Source organism: Chiloscyllium plagiosum, unplaced genomic scaffold (genome assembly GCF_037043375.1).
Source record: "Chiloscyllium plagiosum isolate Xiang-an unplaced genomic scaffold, Cpla_swu_hap1 HiC_scaffold_10, whole genome shotgun sequence".
NCBI classification, from domain to species: domain Eukaryota; kingdom Metazoa; phylum Chordata; class Chondrichthyes; order Orectolobiformes; family Hemiscylliidae; genus Chiloscyllium; species Chiloscyllium plagiosum.
Window position 1 is genome coordinate 116,620,391 of NW_028270148.1, and position 21,637 is coordinate 116,642,027.

At 41.0% G+C, this 21,637-nt stretch overlaps 1 protein-coding gene across 1 annotated transcript in view; it reads right to left on the reverse strand.

Moving 5' to 3' along the window:
• The window catches only part of LOC122553124 (actin-related protein 2), a 42,049-nt gene that overhangs the window by 17,771 nt on the left and 2,641 nt on the right, over nucleotides 1-21,637 (reverse strand). Inside the window, exons 2-4 of the mRNA XM_043696679.2 lie at nucleotides 15,221-15,331; nucleotides 10,663-10,878; nucleotides 1,257-1,329 (exon numbers count right to left, since the gene is read on the reverse strand). Coding sequence (XP_043552614.1) covers nucleotides 1,257-1,329; nucleotides 10,663-10,878; nucleotides 15,221-15,331 — 400 coding nt within the window. The remainder of the gene's footprint in view (nucleotides 1-1,256; nucleotides 1,330-10,662; nucleotides 10,879-15,220; nucleotides 15,332-21,637) is intronic.

Sequence of the window (21,637 nt, forward strand, 5' to 3'; positions counted from 1 at the left end):
ATTTTGTTCAATTTCATTAAACATGGACTTGTCTTTTATAGAATGGCCTTGTTTTGTATTTTACAGTTGGATGATGATGATTCAATTTGGAGATCTCCAGGAATTTTGTTAATTGTATCCAGGAGTTGGAGAAGGTGGCCCTGAGCCTTTCCTTCAAATGAACAATTTATCGTCCTGACTACAGATTACAAAACTGCAAGTTGCAGGTCCATGATTAAGGAGGCCGCATTGCGGTTGACACTGGAGATTCAAATACTTAAACAGCGTGTGACAACCTTGCGCAGAAGGGTCAACGTTTGGTTACCATGATTCCCCCCTAACAATGAGATGCCTCTTCCTGATGAGTTCTGATTGTTATTGAACACTGGATCAAGCTGCAGAATGCAGTACAGAACTAAAATTCAGTAAACACACATTTCACCTTCGTGGGTAAAACCAACTTAACGACAATCCTGTCTCAATAGAAGTAGCAACTTGAATTTCTGTGAAATAGAACATTTTAAAACTAAAAATGAACATGTAAAGTTAAACCATTTCTTAATGTTCTCAACAATGAACTTGCAATCACTTCTGATAACCCAGGCTAAACATCCCCTCCAATCATTGCTAAGCTGCCTGTCCTACTTCCTACACCCCATGTCCTTGGTATTTAGAGTTGAGCAAAAAGAAATGCTTCCTCTAAACTTCAAGGTGACCCCTTCAGCCTCTTTCTGGTGCTTGGATTTTCAGATTGTTACTCTTTAAAGTTTATGACTTCCATGATGCTTTTCTTATTTCTGATTAAATGCTTTCCATTTATTTTATGAAAATTTTTCATAATCATGAATAAATGACCCAGCAAAATTAACTTAGTGATATTTCATAATTATTTTCCATTTTAAACTAGAAGACAATTTTTAAATTTCTGAGATCAGGCAGACCGTAATATTTTTACTTCATATATTCTAGGGGACGTTGCTAATTGCTTTCCAGTGTTAAGATAAAGAGCAAGTTGTATCACAGATGAGACTGATACAATGGGAAGGTGTTGCAGATCAAGGGCAGAGTGTAGCAATGCATTAGCTATGGAAAACTGCAGCCAGCAACGTATGCAACTTTCACAAAGAGATCCGCTCTCAAATTGCTGTAGACAAGATTCATCTGATCAATGTTATTGTAATGTTCGATATTTGAGTCCATCAATCCTTAAGCTGTGTTTTACATGGCATTGTAGTTTAACTTCAGCATTTCTCCAAACTCCAATCAGGTATACGTACCTTGAGCATACAGTGTGAGTACAGCTTGAATAGCAATGTAGACTCCACTAAACTGGTAGGTTTCAAACATCACCTGAAACAAACAAAGTTAGAATTTAGCCAACCCTGTCTTCATCATTTTATCCGGATTCATTTTCTAATCAATTAACAAACACACTCATGCCTAGCTTCGCTCATTCTCCTCTGAACGTTAAGAATTCCTAACCTGACTGCAACCTTTCAAGGTTGATAATTGGAAATTTACATTGGTTCTTGCTTCAAAAATGGACTGGAGAGCAGAAGCAAGCCAATCCTCTTGCTTTCCCTCTTGACCCCAGTTCTTGCTTCGGATTACTTTTCCTGTCCTACAAGATTGAGCTGTATGTCCTGAACGCTGACCAGCATTGAAGCTTACAGGAAATGAGCCGAACAGCTTTCCTCCTGGTGATCATCCAATCAAACATAACTCAAACTATTACAAGGGAAGAGTTCAGATGTTCCAATTCAGAATGTAAGTCATTAAAAAGTAGCGCCATGGCTTAGATGGTTAAAGCGCCTGTCTAGTAAACAGGAGATCCTGGGTTCAAATCTCAGTTGTGTCTGCTTGCTGTGTCACAAGTTCGCTGTTGCATCTTCTTGCTAGTGTTGTGTTGCTGGTCAAGCAACTCACCGTTCTATTGGCAGCACGGTGGCACAGTAGTTAGCACTGCTGCCTCACAGCGCCAGAGACCCCGGGTTCAATTCCAGCCTCGGGTGACTGTCTGTGTGGAGTTTGCACATTCTCCCAGTGTCTGCGTGGGTTTCCTCCGGGTGCCCCGGATTCCTACCACAATCCAAAAATGTGCAGATTAGGTGAATTGGCCATGCTAAATTGCCCATATAGGGTTAGGTGAAGGGGTGAATATAGGGGAATGGGTCTGGGTGGGTTGTGCTTCGGCAGGTCAGTGTGGACTTGTTGGGCCAAAGGGCCTGTTTCCACACTAAGTAATCTAATCTAATCTAATAAACAAAGTACATTCAGACCAATATTCTGAATATATTCAATTAACCTGGTCCCAACCCATCATCATGGTTTTCCTGTCAAGTGATCAGAGCCAGAAAGCAATTGTGTCCCCGGGTCATGGCTGTAATAGGTGAGATGCAGAGTTTGCGGAGGTTGGTATGTTGGGTCTTGCAGTTTTCCATGTTTTCATTTGAAAAATAGACCAACTGACAAGTCTAACACATGACAGGACTTTTTCTCACTTGTTAAAAAAGTGAATAATGTTGGCTTTCTGCATTCTTCAGTGGATGCAATGGTTCTTAGTGAAGTACACTCTGTGCTCTGGGACTAAGTGCCAGCAATGGGTAACCATTACAACGAGCAACTGCTCGGAAAGCTTCTTTCTGCCATCTTTGCTGGATCTGACCTCCATGGGACTTGAGCAATGCAGTTGACTCAGTTACCCTCTGAAAGACACTCAGTTCAAGAGCAGTTATCTGCCTCAGGTATATCCATCCCACAAACAATATATTAAAAAATTACATGAGGGCTGAAATGTTTCTATTACACATCCAACTCTTTACTCAGTCCTGACATGCAGGAGAGAACACAGATCTTGGAACAGGGCATGCTGAATGCCCACACATTCTCAGAATGTAACTTCACCTCAATAGGAACAGAATTAACAACCCTTCAGGATTGGGCAGGAGTCTCTGGGAGTGGGAGGTCTCTAAGGTCTATAAGCAACACCACGGTAGGGGGAAAAATAACTAGAATCTTTAAAAGTGACTTTTTCTTTGAAGACTCAATTGATCAGCTGCAAATATTCCAAACCCTGGGGCAAGGGTTGCTCCACTAACGGTGGAAATTAATCCAATGGATTATTTCCAATGGTTGTGCGATAGATCAGTGGAGGAAATGTCGGGGTGGGGGTGGCTGGAAACAGGTCAAGTGAATGCCATGAACCAGAATTAGCAACCGTTTGTCATGTCCAGCAAAGAGACAAAAGTGAATTCTGCTGTTACTGAAAGCTTGTGTTACATTGCACAGAATACACAACTGGAACACTGGGCCCATTCCAGTTATTGGTGGTGTCATAGAGATGTACAGCACAGAAACAGACCCTTTACTCCAACTCATCCAGGCTGACCAGATATCCTAAATTAATCTAGTCCCATTTGCCAGCAATTGGCCAATATCCCTCAACCGTTCCTATTCATATACCTACCAGATGCCTTTTAAATCTTCTAAATGCACCAGCCTTCATCACTTCCTCTGGCAGCACACACCACCCTTTGCATGAAGTTGCCCCTTAGGTCCCTTTTAAGTCTTTCCCCAGTCAGCCTAAGCCTATGCCCTCTAGTTTTGGACTCCCCTACGCCAGGGAATAGACCTTGTTCACTTACCCTAACCATGGCCCTCATGATTTTCTAAGCCCTCAACCTGTGACGTTGCAGGAAAAATACCCCAACCCATTCAGCTTCTCCCCACAGTTCAAACCCTCTAAACCTGACAACATCCTTATAGATTTTTTTTTCTGCATCTTCCAAGATTCACAACATCATTGCTATAGCACAGAGACCAGAAACGAGTGCAGTATTTCAGAAGTGACCTGACCAATGTCCTATATTGCACAACATGACCTCCCAACTCCAATAGTTAATGCAGTGGCCAATAAAGGGAAGCATTTGAAATATGATGGTACTTGGAAAATGTCCAGAGTTAAGCGACCACATTTAAGTGATTCACTCATTGTGCAGCATGTTACATAGCAAATCACACAAAAATATAATGATTAGTGCAATAATTGACAGATGAGAATGCGTCTCAGGCATAAGCAGGCATGGAAAAAGTTCAAAGTTTTATGAAACAAGATGTTCAGCTGAGCATGACTCAGATCAGTTAAGAACTTACAGTTAACAATAGGATGCGGGAGGCAAGGGCAATCGGTTAACAAGGTGGAAAAGCAGTCATTATGTAGAGCCATTTAACAATATTGGAAGCATTCAGGATGTAAGGTCAGCAATCAAGAGGCAAAGTATCCATTGTATGAATCCAGTCAATAAGGTTAAGAACATTCATTGTATAACAGTAAAGGGCTTGGTCACTGCTATTGATACTCGTTGATACTAATGGTCACCCAATTAACATATTGGTTGTCTTATCTGGATGCACCATCCTGTAAAATAACCATTTAGTTTATTGAGAAACTCCTGTTCCAGAGAAGACCATGAACTCATGTCTCTGCGCACATGGACAATCGTTCTCTCTCCCTCCAGGGCCTGGAATAAAGGTGGAGGTAAAACTATACCGTCACTATAACATTTTGTTTTGACTTGGCGGGGGGAGGGGGGGGGGGGGGGGGGGGGTGAGAAGGGGGAGAGAAGACAGAGAAAGAACGGGACAAAGGTACTATGACTGGAATGAGCAGGAAATTAATCTCCGGACCAAGCAGAAACTGCACAGGACTATTACCATCATTCATAAATGTTACTGCCAGTCACATCTGACAGCCTGACATGGTCGCCTATCAACACTGAAGGTTTATCAAAGGATCAAAAACTATTTATCAATGAGAGCACCCCAAGGTGGCCAAACCACAGGTAAACAGACCCAGCTGATACAGGGGTGCAAGGACTAGAGATTGCCAACTGACAGGAATAACCTATTACTATCACCGAAGAGCCTAGCAATAAGCTCCAATAGGGAGAAGGGAGATGGGGTTGGCAGAAGACAAGAAAGTGCTCAAGCGAAGCCTGAAGTAGTCACGTATCACCATCAACAGCAGGAAGCAGCTTGGAGTTGAATGCATGAGCTGGTTGGCAATAATAGATTGGAGTGGCAGGCAGTACAAGTCCCCCGTGCGTGGATCTCCTGAAGCAATGACAAAAATAGCAACATGAACAGCAGCACTCCATTCAGACAATGCACTCCTACAATTCTGATCTTTTGCTTAAGCCAATTCTACCACTGATAGCCATGCCTTCAGTTGCCTGGAACTGAAATGCTGACAATCCCTCCCAAGACTTCACTACCTTTTTTTAATACACTTAGAGTCAGATGTACAGCACGGAAACAGACCCTTCGATCCAACCCGTCCATGCTGATGACATATCCCAACCCAATCTAGTCCCATTTTCCAGCACCCAGCCGGTATCTTTCCACACCCTTCCTATTCATATACCCATCCAACTGCCTCTTAAATGTTGTAATTGTACCAGTCTCCACTACTTCCTCATTCCTCACACGTACCACCCCGTGTGAACAAGGTGCCCTTTAGGTCCCTTTTAAATCTTTCCCCCCTCACCCTAAACCTGTGCCCTCTAGTACTGGACTCCCTCATCAGAGGAAAAAGGCCTTGTCTATATACACTATCCATGCACCTATTATTTTATAAATCTCTAAGGTCACCCCTCAACCTCCAGGGAAAACATCCTTGTACATCTTTTCTGAACCCTTTCAAGTTTCACAACATCCTTCCAATAAGAAGACTAGAATTGCACGCAGCATTCCAACAATGGCCTAACCACTGCAACATGACCTCCCAACTCCTGCACTCAATATTCTGACCAATAAAGGAAAGCATACCAAACGCCTTCTTCACTATCCTATCTACCTGCGACTCCACTTCCAAGGAAGTATGAACTTGCACTCCAAGGTCTCTTTGTTCAGCAACACTCCCTAGGACCTTACCATTAAGTGTACAAGTCCTGCTAAGATTTGCTTTCCCAAAATGTAGAACTTTGCATTTATTTAAATTAAACTCCATCTGCCACTCCTCAGCCCACTGGCACATCTGATCAAGATCCTGTTGTAATCTGAGGTAACCCTCTTCGCTGTCCACTACACCTCCAATTTTGGTGTCAACTGCAAACTTACTAACTGTACCTCTTATGCTCACATCCAAATCATTTATGTAAATGACAAAAAGTAGAGGGCCCAGCACCGATCCTTGTGGCACTCCACTGGTCACAGGCCTCCAGTCTGAAAAATAACCCTCCACCACCACCCTCTGTCTTCTACCTTTGAGCCAGTTCTGTATTCAAATGGCTAGTTCTCTGTATTCCATGAGATCTAACCTTGCTAATCAGTCTCCCATGGAACCTTGTCGAATGCCTTACTGAAGTCCACATAGGTCATGTCCACCACTTTGCCCTCATCAATCCTCTTTATTACTTCTTCAAAAAATCTCAAACAAGTTTGAGACACATTATTTCCCACACACAAAGCCATATTGACGATCCCTAATCAATCCTTGCCTTTCCGGAGTTCTGGGGTACACCTGATCAGGGGATTTATCCACTTTTATGCATTTCAAGACATCCAGTACATCCTATCACTCAGGATTCCCTTCAACAACTTGCCCACCACCGCGTCAGGCTCACCGTTCTATAGTTACCTGGCTTGTCCTTACCACCTTTCTTAAACAGTGGCACCACATTAGCCAACCTCCAGTCTTCCAGCACTTCACCTGTAACTATCGATGATACAAATATCTCAGCAAGAGGCCCAGCAATCACTTCTCTAGCTTCCCGGAGTTCTGGGGTACACCTGATCAGGGGATTTATCCACTTTTATGCATTTCAAGACATCCAGTACTTCCTCCTCTGTAATATGGACATTTTTCAAGATATCACCATCTATTGCCCTAGATTCTATACCTTTCATTACCTTTTCCACAGTAAATACAGATGCAAAATACTCATTTAGTATTGCCCCCATTTTCTGCAGCTCCACACAAAGGCTGCCTTGCTGATCTTTGAGGTGCCCTATTCTCTCCCTAGTTACCTTTATGTCCTTTATGTATTTGTAAAAACCCTTTGGATTCTCCTTAATTCTATTTGCCAAAGCTATCTCATGTCCCCTTTTTGCCCTCCTGATTTCCCTCTTAAATATACTTCTACTTCCTTTATACTCTAAGAATTCACTCGCTCTATCCTGTCTATGCTTGATAGATACTTCCTTTTTCTTAAGCAAACCCTCAATTTTTTTAGTCATCCAGCATTCCCTCTACCTACCAGCCTTTCCTTTCACCGTAACAGGAATGTACTTTCTCTGGATTCTCGTTATCTCATTTCTGAAGGTTTCCACTTTCCAGCCGTCCCTTTACCTGCAAACATCTGCCCCCATTCAGCTTTTGAAAGTTCTTGCCTAATACTGTCAAAATTGGCCTTTCCCCAATTTAGAACTTCAACTTTTAGATCTGGTCTATCCTTTTCCATCACTATTTTAAAATGAATAGAATTATGGTCGCTGGCCCCAAAGTGCTCCCCCACTGACACCTCAGTCACCAGCCCTGCCTCATTTCCCAAGAGTAGGTCAAGCTTTGCACCTTCTCTAGTAGGTACATCCACATAGTGAATCAGAAAATTGTCTCATACACACTCAACAAATTCCTCTCCATCTAAACCCTTAACACTATGGCAGTCCCAGTCTGTGTTTGGAAAGTTAAAATCCCCTACCATAACCACCTTATTATTCTTACAGATAAATCTGTTGTTTTCAGGGTTGTGCCAGGAATATCTGGGGATAATTCAAGAGGCAACACAGATTTATCCCGAGGAAGAAACAACATACTATGGTGAGACTAAGGCTGACAAGGAAACTTGGGGACAACCAAAAAGCCAAACTTTAGCATGCAGGTATAGCGAGTAATTGAGAAAGCTGATAGAACATGATCATTTTCCATAAGAAGAAGTTAATACAAACAAATAGAGGTTATGTTTCAGTTACACAGGACATTAGTGAAACCAGATCTGGAGTACTGCACACAGTACTGGCCATCTCAAGTAAAGATACATTGGAAGCAACTGAGATGAGGTTTGGTAAACTGCTATCTGGAGGTATCCCCATAACCCTTGATCCCCTTACTAATCATGAACCCGTCTGTTTTAAATATATTCAATGACTTGACCTCCAGAGCAAGGAGCCCCACAAGGAGATTGAACAGTTTATCAGTTTCACTAACAGCTTCCACTCTGACCTCAAGGTTCATCTGGACCATCTTTGGCATCTCTCTCCCCTTCCTGGACCTCATCAGCAACCGACTCAATGTGGACGTTGACTTCAAACCCACCAACTCCCACAACAACCTGAACTACACCTCCACCCACCTCTCTCCTCTCTGCCCCCCCCCACCTTGAAAACGCAATTTCTTATTCCCAATTCCTCCACCACATTTACGCCCAGCAGGAGCAATTCCATCAGTGAACTTCCCTGGTGGCCTCCTTCAAAGACCACAATTTCCCTTCCCACATGATCAATACATGTCCTCCAATACATTATCTTCACTTCCTGCACGTCCATCCTTGAACCCCACCCCTCCAATTGCAACAAGGACAGAACCCTACCCTGATCCTCACCTTCCACTCCATCAACCTCCAGATACATCACATCATCCACCACCATTTCTGCCACCTACAAACAGACCACACTACCAGGGATATATTTCCCTCTCCACTCCTATCTGCATTCTCCCTATGTGACTCCCTTGTTAGGTCCACTTCCTCCATCCCTGGCACCTTCCCTTGCCACTGCATGTAGTGTAAAAGCTGTGGATTGCTATTTTATCAAAGTGGAAGTTCTTATCCCATAGTCAAGTCATCACTACTTTTCTTTAGCATGAAAGCTCTTCTTGATGCACAAGTTAAACATTGATAAAACAATTGCAATCATTTGGCCAAATACAGAGACTAGACTAAATGCTCAGTATCACTTTGCTCAATACTCATGCAAATTGCAAACACTGACAGGATCTGAACCTACTTTAATGTGCTGCTACAGACTGAGGCATTTACAAGGCGGGCATCTGGACTGAAGAGAGATGCTGATTTTATTTTGGGGTGGGAGCGAACAGAGGCAGAAAATTATCCCAAGAGTTTAAAATCGATTCCCCCATTGATAAATGAAGGGCTTTTGCCCAAAACGTCGACACTCCTGCTCTTCAGATGTTGCCTGACCTGCTGTGCTTTTCCAACACCACACTCTTGGACTCTGATCTCCAGCATCTGCAGTCCTCACTTTCACCTCATACCATTCACTCCCAAGTTGAATACACTTCTCAAGTGTACTGACAAACTTTCCATTCAAGTAATCTTTGGAAAAGGATTTCCATTGCAGCATCTGTAACTGTTTCCATCAAAAATGCTCTTTCCTGCAGCTTTCAGAGTCGAGGAGTAGGTATCAATGTCCACAGTTTGAAGAGTCTGACGGGGCTTCTGAGCTAGCAAGCAGCTCAAGGAGACTCTATGCTAACCTGAGGACTGTGACAATTCAACACATACCAGGCGTGGCTCTGTCATGATAAGCACACCTATTGAAACCCCTCATTAGCTCGAACCAACCGAACAGGGAAAGTCTTGTATTGGATTCTGGTCCAGGTGGCATTGCTGCTTTGCAGCTGCCAGGCCTATTTGGGATGAGGTCCCACAGTCTGGGAATACCGACGTGACAGTTTTGTAGTAACAAAAACATTAAATATAAAACAGAAGAGAATTACTCATATGAAATGAGGAGATTACATGGGAAAAACACCAAAGATGCAATACTCAATACATAATACAGTGCTCTAAAGATTAAGGCATGGAACATGTAAAACGTGGACAGACTACAAAGTAAACATAAACCAAATTTCAAAGCATTGTAACTTACTTGAGCTTTGACAAATAAAGTTTGCCATGACATGACCAACAGCATTCCCAAAAGTGATGGCACCCAGCAGAATAAAATTGTTGTTACACTCCAGATTTGCTCAGATGATGGGCAGGCTCCTGAATCAATTGTCTACACAGAAACTGTCACATAATTCTCCACATCAACACATGCTCAATTGGCATTTACAGAAACTCAGAAGAGGTCAACGAGTAGAGAATGCACTAACCAATAACCTGAATCTGCAAAGAAATCCAGATTCTTTACACAAACAAACAATTAGTCAATTGGCAGTAAATGAGCATTTCCACTGGACACAGTTCTAAAATTCTTTCAATTCAGATTCCCAAATTCAAGTGGCATGCACTGTGGGTTTTCCAGCTTAGCCACTTTTTCCACTACCCCACAGCATTGTCCTAAATTCTGAACATTTTCCTTTTCAAACATCAGCACACAGTCAGAGCTTGGGATAAGGTTAGCCTATCTCAATGGAGCTAAACATTTGATTCCAATGGTTTAAACATTAAAATTATTTTGTGCAATGACTGCAAACCCAGCTACAAAACCTGACCATCCAGTGCACCTCAAAGGGATGGTAATTGGCTGATCTAGAAAAGAATTAAATTAGTTACATTGAGCCAGGAGTTCCCAAATTAGACAAGACCATGATTGATTGGAGAGCCACAAGAGGCGCAGAAGGAGAAGAACAGCCTCTCAACTCAGTCAACAGTCTTTCCATCTTCCTGAAGTCAGTCCCCAAAATATAAAAACAGTTTTCTCAATAAACATTCTTACCTCAATTATCTTTTCCCTATTCTTTGTGGGGTTCATTGGTGGTTCAGTTAGAAGAATCTTGCAATTCTTGGAATCGACATCTAACTTCTCTGGGCCAAAAGTGTAATCCCACAGATGTTTCATGTCGTCCCAGTTTCGAACAATGCCGTTTTCCATAGGATAGTTAACCTCTAACATAGAACGTAATTCACTGGCTTCATCACCCACCATCAGATCCTGCAAAGGGAAAAATTCAAAAGAAAGTGAAACAGCTGAATGAGGCCCGGATCAACATTGGTCAACAGTGGCAGGCGTACACAGTCCAACCTCAAAAAAATTACTCAAATTTCAAAACAAGGAAAACAACCGGGATATTCTGAAAACAGGAATTAGTGTAAAACTCTGCACTGGGCAAGTTATTGGTTGAATTAATTTGTTTAGACAAGTGTTTATGACCATAATTTTCTCTCTTAAAACTAGAAACCAAGAAACTTCTACAAACTTTGGAGGTGATGCAGGATTAATTTGCAAGGGCAGAGGCTTGGAGAGTTTCGCTCAGGACAAGGTGAGTAGCGACTATTCAAAAAGAGAGGGGTGCATAAGGGAGATCTATCTGAAGGACATGCACAGGAGAAAGTTGAGCCATGGGTAGGAAGTGATAGAAGATAATGACACAACACGACTCTGGGTCATGATACAGATCATGGGAGATGATGATAGGGTGTCAGAGTATATGATGGAAATGGGCAAAGGGAGAACTTCAGAAAATTAATCAGTTACGAGGGCCACCAATGAATAAACCACCATAGAAATTGTGCAACAAATCAAAATATCTCCAAAAGTATTGATCAAAAGGCACACTGGGTCAAAATGTTCTTGTGGGATACCAGAGTTCTGTTCATACCAAGTTAAGAGTTATGAAGCCCTTTTAAATTAAAAATTTTATTTTAACAAACAGCTTATATTCTGAGTTATATCCATTTATGTTTATCTTCAAACTGAAAAGCAATAGAAAGAGAGAGATAGGGGAGACATTTTCATTGAAGAGGAAAAAATGCCTATGCAAGCAGACTAATAGCCAAAGCCAAGTTGATATTCTGATCATAACTATCCAGAAATTGTATGACTGTAACAAATAGGAGAATTGTCACTTCATACCCCCAAGTAAGGCTGAGAAATGTGAGAATCAGGCCAATCATCCCAGTGCCCCACTGATTAAAATGACACGTCTATACACAACTTCACTGGCTTGGGATGACTTGCACAATACTGTCGTGGAACATCTAGTTTAGAGGTTTCTGCAAGTTAGGACAAGTAATTCTGGTATCAAGTACCTTTGCGTAAGAAAAAGAATGCAGGCAGATGGCAATGGGTTGGTGTGTGTATTTGCGCACGTGCACGCACATTATGGGGTATATTTTGCATTCAAAGTATTACATTCTAAACAATCAAGATCCTTCAGGTCTGGGTGAATGGTATGGGGTCAGGGGCTGCATGGATATTAAGAAAACAAAAGACTGATTACATGCAAGCCTATTGTTCAGCAGAGCTATCCCACAACAGATGATGTCAGACCAAAACAAGATTTTAAGCAATTTTCCTTCTTTTCAAAGAATCAATCATTTCTGGCACTTACATTCAGGTCAGACAAATATATTTGACAATCTACACAGCAGACTTATTGCACTGTCTGCCTGAATACTTACTCAAGGCAGTTTGAGAATGCCTGTATACCAAGATCTGTGTGTAAGCACAGTACAAGCAGCATAAATTACTAACTACTCATGTTTGGATAGTTCACTGGATGATGTTAAATGCCCAAATACTGACTAGTTCCAAGTAGAAATCACTTCAATCGCCACAGAACAAGCACACAAACCTAGTCAGATTTCAACCTGGATCCTGATAAAATTGATGAACTAAAGCATTCATCAAATTTTGAAGCAATCCATTCAGTACATGCAGTCAGTGTTAGGCAGACATACATTCAGTTTTGGAAATTGATATGAGGAGCTGTCCAATAAGCAATAGCATTAGACACCTCCCTAGTGCAAGACTTAAATCGTTCACATGTTTCAGAGACTTTGGACAAAATAAGACACACACCTGCTTGCCAGTCCACAATCTGCATTTACACAGGAATGCATCAACTGCTTCACTCGAGCAATCAACATTCCATTGTCACTGAAGGAATGGAAAAAGTACTTGTATCTAGCAGGATAATGTTAATTTTAAGCCCCAACCAAACAAACGCTAGTACCTATGCACAGAAAAATATGGATAAGTATAGTCCAAATACATGCTTCAAAGCAAAATAAAGGAATCGTGGCAAAATCATGCTGCAAGGTGAAACACTGAAAACCCCAATAGGTTTCTTGGAAAGTTTAAACACAGATTTTATAAAGTTGTTCAGAAGCCTGATCAAATTTAATGTTTTTACAATCAGCATGAAATTGTGGTGGGTTTAAGCATTCTTGTCACAAGACAAAGATTTGTTCTGCAGATGTTTATCAATCACCCACCATTTTCATCATAGAATCAACATGTTCCATAAGCTAATGCTTTTCTTGGGTTTCATTCTGGCCATTGGCAGAAGTACACAACCATAACTCAATTGAACGAGTCGTCCTGTTCTTCAAAATTGTTTGGATAAGGTCCTTAATCTCCATCAGATAAATGTCATGGAACTATGATAGGTTTGGAGGCACCAAGATAAATCTCCCATTTTGAGAATGTTATTACATCAATGTACCGACATGATACCAGCACCCACTGACCTTGCAATGATTACCTACTCTTGATAAAGCTTAGCTGCAAATGCAATTCAAGTGACTTGTACAAATGCTCAAGACCTTTGAATGCAGTTAGACAGGTGATTAAGATTGTTCAACACTCAAACTTTTCACTCTCAAAGCTCCAACTACACCACTGAACTCTCACTGCAACATTCCATGGTTCAGTGACAATTCAAACAGCTGAATTCCAAACACTTCCCCAAGCCTTCAGCAAACAGGGGTGGCAGGAATACAATTGCAGTGCATGACCTATCTTTGATGTTTCCAACCAATTTTATCAGCTCTATCCAACTGCTATCCCCAAATGGCCTGGGAAAGGTGAGAAATATGCTGCATCGCCCTGTGGCCTTAGTCAGGTGCAATACACCAGCCACCCCCCAACATGCCGCAATGCAAAACCCATCTCATCCGTGCTTTAAGTTTGAATTGAACAGACTTTTCAGCATAACAGAGAGCAGCTGGTTTAAGGAAAAAAAAATTGCAAAATGTTAACAAAAAGAAATTTTAACGCAGAGGTTGGATGTTTGGATTGCAATACCAAAATAAAATGAAATGAAAAGATGGAACACACCACACTCCAACAACTTACTTACCATCTTTTTGTTATTCTACTTCAACAGGTGAAGAAAGAAGAGAAAGAGAGAGAGAGAAGGTAAAAACAAAGGTCAGAAAAGGTCCGAGTGAAAACATCACTCCAGGAACTTAAAAGATCCAAGTGCTTTCCAAAATTAAAAGAAGAAAATGACAGAACTTTGAGAAACCTCCCCATCAAGTGTGGAGTCCAGTGTTCAGCTCAAATATATAGGTCTGGTCAGCATCATAATTTTATCATTTTCTCAAAATATATTTAGAGTTCTGCAAATGTATTTCAAAAACATTATTGCTGCAATAATACAGAAAATTTGCTTATCAAAGTTGTAGGATCAACACAAAATACGTTGTTTCCAATTCTCTGAATTCACATACAATATACTGTAAAGTGATGTGGAATTAATTATATTGTGTCTGTGTTCCCCACAGGAGGTGTTAATGACCTTGTTGGCATTCTAGGGCAAAAGCAATATGTGAATTACTGTCTCAGACATTTATTATGACATTTTCTACCAGAGGAAAGCAAGCATATTTCTCACATTGTATGCACCTTATGAACAAGCTTAGCTTATCAACTTTTTGACTCCAAGTGGAGCTTACAACATTTCTTGCTTGCAAACATATCCATCATGCAGGTATGTTACAGCTGCAGGCAGATTTCAAATCCTTCCTGAGTTAAGCAGTTGTTTGATTAAACTGAGGAAATCTTTCTGAAGAGGAGAAGGGAAGGAGCAATGTAAAAGAAACCTGTTCACTCCATCCAAACAGCAACACAAGTGAAAATTACACTGCACTCACTAGGCAAATATATGAATTTGAAGTATTATTTAAATATTAATTTCCACCATACATTTTTGTAATGGCTTAATAGGGAAGAGCAAAAGGGCATATCACCTTAATTTGACTCTATAAACTTACATACTTAGAAAGTTTGCATATCTGTCCAGAACAATCACACAAGCTTTAATAATGTGTTATGTAAAAGATTATCTACAGCTTTTGCAAGCATTTCTAAATGTGCTGCCTGGTTTACTATTAATACTGAAATGTGTTTTTTGCTGTATTTTGTTTTACAAAAAGGAGTAATGAAAACATAGCAGATCCAACAAATACATCACCACACAGCAACTGGATGGGCAAGAGAAAATTCAGCCACATTCAGTTAGTAACAGCAAAACTCTCCATAATCTTACCTTGATCTCAATATTCCCAACTTTGGCAGTGGATCGGATAATGGGACGGCCCACCAACGCTGGAAAAATGTGCTCTGGAAAATTGGAGCCAGCATAGCCGCACTTCACAAACTATACAAAACACAACAGAAAAAGGAAAAATCATGTCATTTCTTAAAGAAGGCATTTTGCAAGTCATTAACCAAACAGGGGGAGAAAATGAGTTGCTACAGATGGATAAAAATACATCTTGCACTGAAAGCAGATAGCTCTGCTCAGCTGTTTTAATATAGCAATTTAAACATGTAGAAATTAATCACTTACTTTTCATGTTAAGAATATACACAATATTTGTTTAGAACCGACAAAGCTACACATAGCAAGCATCAAGTACGTATTAAATCTTTACCTGGAGAAAAAACTCACTCCAAGTCGTATTCTGAAAATTTTGGTAAATAATATCACCAAGGGAAAGACTGTCAAGCAGCATAAACCAATGTTTTTCATTCATTTATGGGACATTGATGTAAAAGCCTGGATTAGCCTTTGACTGTCATTGAAGAGATGGTGATACCTCTGACTTGGACTGAATGGCTTCAAAACCCATTTCAGATGCAGCCAAGAATCTCTCAGATGTCAAATTTGTTTTTGTTTCATCATAAACTGGTTTTAATGAAACTGAGATCACTGATAATTATGTTGATTTTAATAGAAGACATACCCTTTCCTCTCCTTTATTCTGTGAAACTTGCAAGGAGGAAAAAGCAATTATAGTCTTAAATCATGCAAACTACATGATTACTGAATGAAGAAACAAAACTCATACATACTGGTGAAAACTCAGTTCTTACTTACCATGCCATATTATTCCATGAACTATAAATCTACCACATTGACCTTACTACTAAAAACAAGCATATTCAACGATACGCACCATGCAGTGAAACACTCCACAAAAGCAATTATGAAACAGAGCTACAGAAGGCAATGTGAGGGAGTGGTGACCAAAACCTTCTAAACATTACGTTTTAAAGTGTGTCTGAATGGAGAAAATAGGCAGAAAGGGAATTCTTGGGATTGTCAACCTGTACAGCTGAAAGCTATGAAAATTGGAGCTGTGTGAAAAGCCAGAAAGCCAACAAATACAGAAGCACCTTTTTAAAGAGACAAAAGAGAGTAAATGTGATCAATTTACTGATGATTGAGTTTCAACTACCCTCAGTTGTACTGCATTCCATTCATTACTAACCTTTCACCTGAAAGATTCTCTGCAACAGAAGACTGTGGAGGCTAAGTCCCTGAATATATTTCAGAAACAGTTCATAGTATGCAGGAGTACAGAAGACAGCAGGAGCATGGCACTGAGACGGAGAATCAATCATGATCATAGTGAACAATACAGCAGGCAGGATAGGCAGCATCTGTTGTTCTTATTTTCTACCTTTTCATTAGGAAACAGAAATTTCTTCGAAACAGTTAAAAGCAGCACAAAGAGTAGAAAGACAAGACAATCTTAGTAGATTTTAAACAGGTACAATAATATAAAAAAAGTGTTCAAGTTAAGAGCCAGATCCTCTGCTCTGATTTCCGATCCAGGCCACTGAAACAAAGGAAAGTGGATTCCAAAGGTGACAGTCTACTTTCCAAAGGTCGACATTTTAGGTGTAAACACTTCTTCAGGGCTGGGGGAAGAAGAGTTGTAGACAGAGGGAGCCTCCCCTTTATCTGCAGCTCCCCCCACACGCACCCCCCGTCCTGAAGGGTTATACCTCAAAACGTCGACTTTTGCATCTCCTGATCCTGCCTGGCCTGCTGTGTTCTTCCAGCCTCCTGCCTGGCTACATTGGCTTCCAGAATCTGCAGGTTTAGCCTCTAACCAAATCTACTTTCCAAAAGCATTCTAGTTTCAAGATTTGAGCATTTAGATTTGAAATCTGATGATGTCACTTCAATAAAAGGAGAGATTACTAGGTCTAGAGATCCAGCAACTATTAGCTGATCACAGATAAAAGACAGTCATGTTTCTTGTTTAAGCTATTTATTTGGAGGTCACTATGTTGGCAGATAGAGAATTGCATCCACACATGCTGTCAGGGGTTGACTTCCAGGAAACATTTGATAAAGCTCTGCACCAGCAAATGCTCAAAGATCCAAGTTCGTGGGAACAGAAGGCAACCTCATGACATGGGCTGAGGTAGAGTTGGGGAAAAAGATCCCATTCTATTTCACGGAATTAGAAATGTGGCACAAACATGAACAGCAGCCTCTGCTTTGCATCATACATCAACATGGATCAAGCAATAAAGTTGTCAGAACAAGTTGCGATTGACAAAATTAGGAAGTTGTGAAGAGGGGACATGGAATAACTGAAGGCAAACATTTGACAAACAGAGTGAAGTATGGAAAATCAGAGCTCAAAGACAGACTAATCAGAACGATGTTTTTTGGAAAGGTGACATTTGTAGCTGTCCAGAACCAAGCTATACACTATCTCACAACATATGCCTGACCTTTAACCCAAGTGGACTCACATTTAAAAAGGTGACCCTACAGGCCTTCTCCCAATATTTTAACACTGCGTTAAGCTTTGGAAGGATTTACCAAACTTGGGGAGAGCATACAGAGGATTCATTAGGTTTATAATATGGCTTAAAAAGTTCACATCTCAGCTGATGTTAACCCCACTAAGGTAGTTTACAGGCTCATGTTTATGTTTAAGAAGTGACCAAATCCAAAAATGTTGAAACAGTAGAGATTCCATTGCACAGAAGCAGAGAATGACACAAAAATGTCTCCCACCAATTCCTAATCACCCTCTTCCTTTTGCACTCAGTTCCCCAAATATAAAACTCATGGCCATTTTACAAAACTCATTCCCAGCCAAAAAAACTCCAAATTGATAGAAGCAATTGTCAAATTACTCCAGCGTTTGCCCTTTCACCATTCAATGCAGAAGTCAGTTTCGTATATTACTCAGTGAAGGACTTCCCGTTATCGGTATAAATTTGTCTTTCACTTGTTTGAACCTACCCTCCCTTACTTCCCTATAGCTGTTTTTAGTTGTATGCTCAATTATTTTCTTACTACCCATCTATCTTCAGGATGCCCAACACCTCTAATTTCCAATCGCTCCAACTGTCACCAAAACTACAAACCATCATATGGGAACTAACTTCATAGCTCTTCCAATTCCATAAGTTTCAGAACATCTGCGACTAGAAGTGAACTCAACAGTGCTGTTATGTGGCAGAACACAGCACAACTTAAGGGCAACTTCCCTTAACACTTTCAAATTTTTTTATATAGCATTCTTTGCTAGCTTGAATTTGAGAATAGTCATTCTTGTTTTCTATACCCTTCCCAAACTTTAAATTCACTTTTTTCAATTTTGACCTTCTCTGCATCCCTGATTTTATCAGTCCATTGGCAGCTGTGCCAGTGGTTAATGATGCCAAACTCTGGTGCGCTCTCTATATTTTTCCATTTCTCTTTCCTGCTTTAAGGCTGACTGTAGACCAGTTGCATCAAATGTTTGGGCCACTGTCCCTCATATCTCCTCCTGGGACTCAGCATCTCATGTGGTAATCTTCCTGTGAAGTCAAGGTGCTATATTGGCAGTGTGTTACACGATGAAAGCAACAATTATTGCTCATTGCAGTGGTTAAGACATTGTCCATCTGCAGTTCTCCCAAGATGGAAACCCTGTATGTGTACTTGAATGATTTCTCTCTCTGGCATATTTTTACTTGTCACTGAGCTACACCAAAAAAAACCCATCAACTCATTCCTCCAACCTGTTCCTTTGATTGGACTGGTGCAGAAGTACTTCTTAAACAGCTGCTGCACAGCACTCACTGACTCAATCAACCACCTGAACATGCCTCGGCGTGCTTTTTATCATCAGGCAGTGGGCCCCCAGTGAAAGGTTCTCTGCAAGACTCTTTCCACTGAGGAGCTGGGGTGCAAGGTGTTGCACACAGCAATCCCATGAAAAAGCACATGCTATTGGTTGTTGGACTCCCAGCCCAACTGTTTGCTTTGCCATGCTGTGGGGTCCTCGAGTCATATCAATTTTGGGTGATTGCACCTCATTTTCAGTGATTTGAACAATCTTTAACTGTGCTTTTGGTCGCACTTCAGCCCCACAAGCCTGATCGTTGGACATCTGGTGCGGAGGGGTGTTTGGGCAAGTCAGAGTGCTACCTTGGGTCAGCTCCTGGATCATGCAATGTTGGCTCTTAGCTGAGGAGAAAGTGAGGTCTGCAGATGCTGGAGATCAAAGTTGAAACTTTATTGCTGGAACAGCACAGCAGGTCAGGCAGCATCCAGGGAACAGGAGATTCAACGTTTCGGGCACAGGCTCTTAGCTGATCCAAGTGCAACATTAAAAAGATTAAATTGGAATATCTCTCTGGACATTCACATAATATTACATGTGTTCTGGTATTTCTTGGCACACTAATACAAAGTATTTCTAAAGTTACAGTGCAAGGGATGTAGCTCATGTGACTCCTGGGAAGATGAAGGGTATCTAAAAAGGGATGGGGAGGGGGAATAAATCAAAAGGGAGTTGGAGGGGCACTAGTGCACTCTACCCATGACAGTGCATAACCCTCTCTTCAAAGATATGCAGATTATTAGACACTGTGTGCTGCCACTCCAACAGCACCTGGGCATTGAGCCACAGGTGAGGGGCAGACAGTCAACAGTTATAACCCTCTTCACTGCCCACTGCTTGCTTTAGGTTCTTTTCCTGAGGTTACACACACGAGATGCAATTCGCGCACACCAACTACTGCAAACAGTTAAAAGTTTATTAAAGCCTGTACAACCTCGGTGACCCCCCCTTTGATCCTCTTTTCAGGTGTGTGAAGTCGAATCAAACAAAGGCCCCAAACAAAGAGAAAGCATCCCCTTTGCACAGGTCAGTTGGTAATGCTCACAGGTACTCTGGTCACTCCCCCAAAGTGCAGGTTGACAATCAGTCACGCGAACACCCATAGCAGAAAATTAGGATCCCAAGGACATATCATCCTCAATGATGGACAACTGACAATCAATCTATTCCTCAATGGTGGTTCACTAATTCATAAATCAGTGAAACTGTGAAAACTAAAGTTTATTATTTATAGCCGGATACACTACAATACAGTCATAGTACTCAAGCTAAGATTAGTTACAAATCAAGTATCCACCTTGATTCAGATTTCGAAGTTATGTTGACCGCCAATGGAGACTTCATTCTGATATTTTCAAAGTCATTCTTGTAAAGCCAGGTACACCAGTCTGAGTAAATCTTTATTGCAAATCACAGCACAACCTGTCAAACTATAAGCTGTTTGCTGTACTTTAGCCATGAACGTCTGGGACATGCAGTTATCATCTTTCGTTATTACACCGTGCACAACTAAAACATTGCATTCAAAACAATGCAAACTACTCAAAGTTCAATTCACCAATTAATGCTTCTGTTTGAACAGCTTCAACTGGATTTAGCAAATGTCTATGACATTTATGGAACCTTAGCTAACAACTGAATGTAAACAAACTGAAGCCTTCCCATGTGCTAGTAACAAGCTTCAAAATGAAAGACTACAATGAGTAAAATAATGACTGTACTCATTGTTTAACGGGGAACCAGTTAAGGTCAAAGTCTGGATTTTTAAATTTTTGTCAATTTTACATCTTTCCATCATTAGCTGTCTTACTTTGCACAGCCCATGCCCCATAAGTGCTGGGATTTCCTTTCTAAACCGCCACATCTTTAAAGTGCTCCTCCAAACCAACCTCTTCAATCTAGCGAACTGGAGGTTACCCAATCTTGTATTTGACAATCATTCCTGTTACGCTAGGTTTGAGATACTACATAAATGCACATTGTTGATGACTGTTAAGGGACATGAATATTTATTTGATTATTTTAACTTTGATGTAACGAACAGGCAATGAATTCACTGAATTTTGAGGGAAACTACACAAGTACAGAGAATTCTCTCACCTTGAGCGAGTATAGATTGAGTACGTGCCTGGTCACTTCAGTGGGACATTGCAATTAATTCCAGCCCTGTTACTGTTTCCTTCTCATGCCAAGATGCACACTCTCTCCTCCAACTGTGGTCAGGCAACTGAGGGGAAATCTTTCATTTTCCAGTCTAATTTAGTAGATCAAGGTCAAAAGTAATTCTTCAACTCCTGCTTTACTGAAGTCAATAACCTGAACCCAGACAATGGGTCAAAGAAAGCCTATACAGTTGCCTCATTCCAGGTAAGACATTCACAGAGTTTTCTTCCTTCAGAAGCACTAATCAATGAGCACTATAAACTTGCAAACAGATCGCCTCCACCCTACTGAGATACACACCTCATAGCATGTACAGACTGCAGCATCAGCTCAACCACATGAAGAATGTGGCTCGAGGCCAATGAATGCTCTTCCTG